This window comes from Oncorhynchus gorbuscha, unplaced genomic scaffold, assembly GCF_021184085.1.
Source record: "Oncorhynchus gorbuscha isolate QuinsamMale2020 ecotype Even-year unplaced genomic scaffold, OgorEven_v1.0 Un_scaffold_19164, whole genome shotgun sequence".
Classification (NCBI taxonomy): domain Eukaryota; kingdom Metazoa; phylum Chordata; class Actinopteri; order Salmoniformes; family Salmonidae; genus Oncorhynchus; species Oncorhynchus gorbuscha.
In genome coordinates this window covers 79-3,513 of record NW_025760553.1, presented here as the reverse complement: position 1 = coordinate 3,513, position 3,435 = coordinate 79, and the positions used below count along the sequence as shown (strand labels likewise).

General features: G+C 42.7%; 1 protein-coding gene across 1 annotated transcript; it reads right to left on the bottom strand.

Annotated features, from left to right (window-relative positions):
• Positions 1-1,021: 1,021 nt before the first annotated feature.
• LOC124030975 (mdm2-binding protein-like) lies at positions 1,022-2,711 on the bottom strand (the record flags this gene model as incomplete). The annotated part of the gene is made up of 4 exons (XM_046342060.1): positions 1,022-1,136; positions 1,302-1,446; positions 1,894-1,952; positions 2,569-2,711. Coding segments are annotated over 4 exons (462 nt in total), but the record flags the coding sequence as incomplete, so codon positions are not given.
• Between the last annotated feature and the right edge of the window lie 724 nt (positions 2,712-3,435).

Genomic DNA, 3,435 nt, shown 5'->3' with positions numbered 1-3,435 from the left:
ATACCCTGTATATAGCCTCCACATTGACTCTGTACCGTAATACCCTGTATATAGCCTCCACATTGACTCTGTACCGTAATACCCTGTATATAGCCTCCACATTGACTCTGTACCGTAATACCCTGTATATAGCCTCCACATTGACTCTGTACCGTAATACCCTGTATATAGCCTCCACATTGACTCTGTACCGGTACCCCCTGTATATAGCCTCCACATTGACTCTGTACCGTAATACCCTGTATATAGCCTCCACATTGACTCTGTACCGTAATACCCTGTATATAGCCTCCACATTGACTCTGTACCGTAATACCCTGTATATAGCCTCCACATTGACTCTGTACCGTAATACCCTGTATATAGCCTCCACATTGACTCTGTACCGTAATACCCTGTATATAGCCTCCACATTGACTCTGTACCGTAATACCCTGTATATAGCCTCCACATTGACTCTGTACCGTAATACCCTGTATATAGACTCCACATTGACTCTGTACCGTAATACCCTGTATATAGCCTCCACATTGACTCTGTACCGTAATACCCTGTATATAGCCTCCACATTGACTCTGTACCGTAATACCCTGTATATAGCCTCCACGTTGACTCTGTACCGTAATACCCTGTATATAGACTCCACATTGACTCTGTACCGTAATACCCTGTATATAGCCTCCACATTGACTCTGTACCGTAATACCCTGTATATAGCCTCCACATTGACTCTGTACCGTAATACCCTGTATATAGCCTCCACATTGTTATTTTACTGCTGCTCTTTTTGTCTTACTTTTATTTCTTATTCTATTAATTATTCTTTTTTTATTATTCTTAAAACTGCATTGTTGGTCAAGGGCTTGCTAGTAAGCATTTCACTGTAAGGTCTAAACCTGTTGTATTTGGCACATGTGAAAAATAAAATTGATTTGATTTATTCTAAAATGTATGTACTAACAAACTCCCCCTAGTGGTCAAGTATATGGATACAGTCAAAACACTGACTAAATAATCTTACCTTTTTCTCTCTGATGAGAACACCTCCTCTCCATAACTCCCTCTCATCAATACAGGTCATGATGCTACTGGGATGTACTACTCTGGCTGACAGGTTAGAGGCTGGCTTTTGCCACCTGGAGGAACAAGCAAAGAAGGACAGACGTCAGTTTATCTGTGTATTTAGCCATTCAACAAGTCTGTGCTGCCCTCTAGTGGTAAAATGGAGATCACACAGGTACAACTGTTGATTCCAGTGTCAAGTGGGCTCGTCATTTAGTATAATAGTTCTTTGTCCTTACCCAGCTTGGTGTTCAGTCACTATGGTCATCTTGGCTGTGTGCCATGTCTGCATGTGTTTCAACGAGCCAATCACAGGGAGGAAGTCCTTCAGCTTAGGAGCTTCTTCAGCAAAACCCAGAAATATCACATCTAACAGAGCTTTTCCTGGGGGAGAAACAGAGTCAGCCATAAAACACCTAGTAAACTGACACAAATATTACATCTAGGAGAAACAGTCAGCCATAAAACTCCTAGTAAACTGACACAAATATTACATCTAGGAGAAACAGTCAGCCATAAAACTCCTAGTAAACTGACACAAATATTACATATAGGAGAAACAGAGTCAGCCATAAAACACCTAGTAAACTGACACAAATATTACATCTAGGAGAAACAGAGTCAGCCATAAAACTCCTAGTAAACTGACACAAATATCAGATCTAGCAGAGCTTTTCCTGGGAGAGAAAGAGAGGGGAACAGAGTCAGCTATAAAACACAACACAAGCCGCGGCATGTAGGAAATATAGAGAACTCCTGGATAAGATATATGAATATAGAGGAATCTTTCTCGGTCTGGCCAAATGAACCAAGGTGAATGGAGTGAGTTACCTGGAGGGGGAAGCTGGTCTGATAACAGGTGTAACCCCTCTGCTGCCTCTTCATACAACCTGCAGTCATCACAAATCAGAACTTTATTCATACAACTATTCATGTATTCATCCCTGACAGGGTCCTACCTTTCAATACAGCCCGGAAATGTGATATTCAGAAGTTCTAGAACATCTCAGAGGAAATAAGGTCAACTTTGTATGTTTGCTTAAACACTACAGAAGTATTATTATGGAAGAGCACAGAGCTGGGATGTGCAACAGAATTAAAACAGGGCTCTATGCTAACATGTTTCACAAGGAGCACGTGTTCCTAAGTTGAAACATTTAGGAGCACAAAAATAAAATATTTGAGAAAGAGTGTTTTAATGATAAGAAATTACTAGACGTTTTTGGGGTGGCCTATGGTAAATCAAGCACAATGTACCCTCAAATATTTGAGTCACTTAGGCGAGACAAAAATGTTCAGCTGGCCCTTTAAGGGCGGGCGGTTGCCGTGGTATCTGTGAAACTCGCATGTCTGACTGAGTCCGAATCTCCAGGTCACTTCACACTTGTACTTTTTACTCGCACATGTGCTCATACTTGACTTTTGCCGTTCGGCCACACATCTATTTTTAGTTGTCAATGTAAGTCTAATGGTGGCACTGTAGAGCCCTGTGAACATCACTCATACTGTGTCTGCTGTGGGTCAGGCTGGTCACTCTTCTCCTCCTGCTCATCCAGAGCACTGAGACAGGCCTCCATAGTGCTGGGGCTTTCCTCCTGCTCATCGTTCTTCTGACAACTACCCAGCTCCTCCCACTCTGTACTGCAGAACTACAACCAGAAACAGGAAGGATGGCAGTCAGCCAATAGGTGATGACAGTCAGCCAATAGGTGATGACAGTCAGCCAATAGGTGATGACAGTCAGCCAATAGGTGATGACAGTCAGCCAATAGGTGATGACAGTCAGCCAATAGGTGATGACAGTCAGCCAATAGGTGATGACAGTCAGCCAATAGGTGATGACAGTCAGCCAATAGGTGATGACAGTCAGCCAATAGGTGATGACAGTCAGCCAATAGGTGATGACAGTCAGCCAATATGTGATGACAGTCAGCCAATAGGTGATGACAGTCAGCCAACAGGTGATGACAGTCAGCCAACAGGTGATGACAGTCAGCCAATGTGGTGAATAGGTTTGAGGACCCCCCCAAAGAAACAGAAGAGTGTGATGAATGTGTCATGTATAACTGATGAAATGGTTGGATGTTGTGTTCAACAGTAGAAGCTGCTTGCGGAGCAGGACATAGACAGACATCTCTACATCTCTATAAACACAAAGCAGGACATAGACAGACATCTCTACATCTCTATAAACACAGAGCAGGACATAGGTAGACATCTCTACATCTCCATAAACACAAAGCAGGACATAGGTAGACATCTCTACATCACTATAAACACAAAGCAGGACATAGGCAGACATCTCTACATCTCCATAAACACAAAGCAGGACATAGGTAGACATCTCTACAGCTCCATAAACACAGAGCAGGA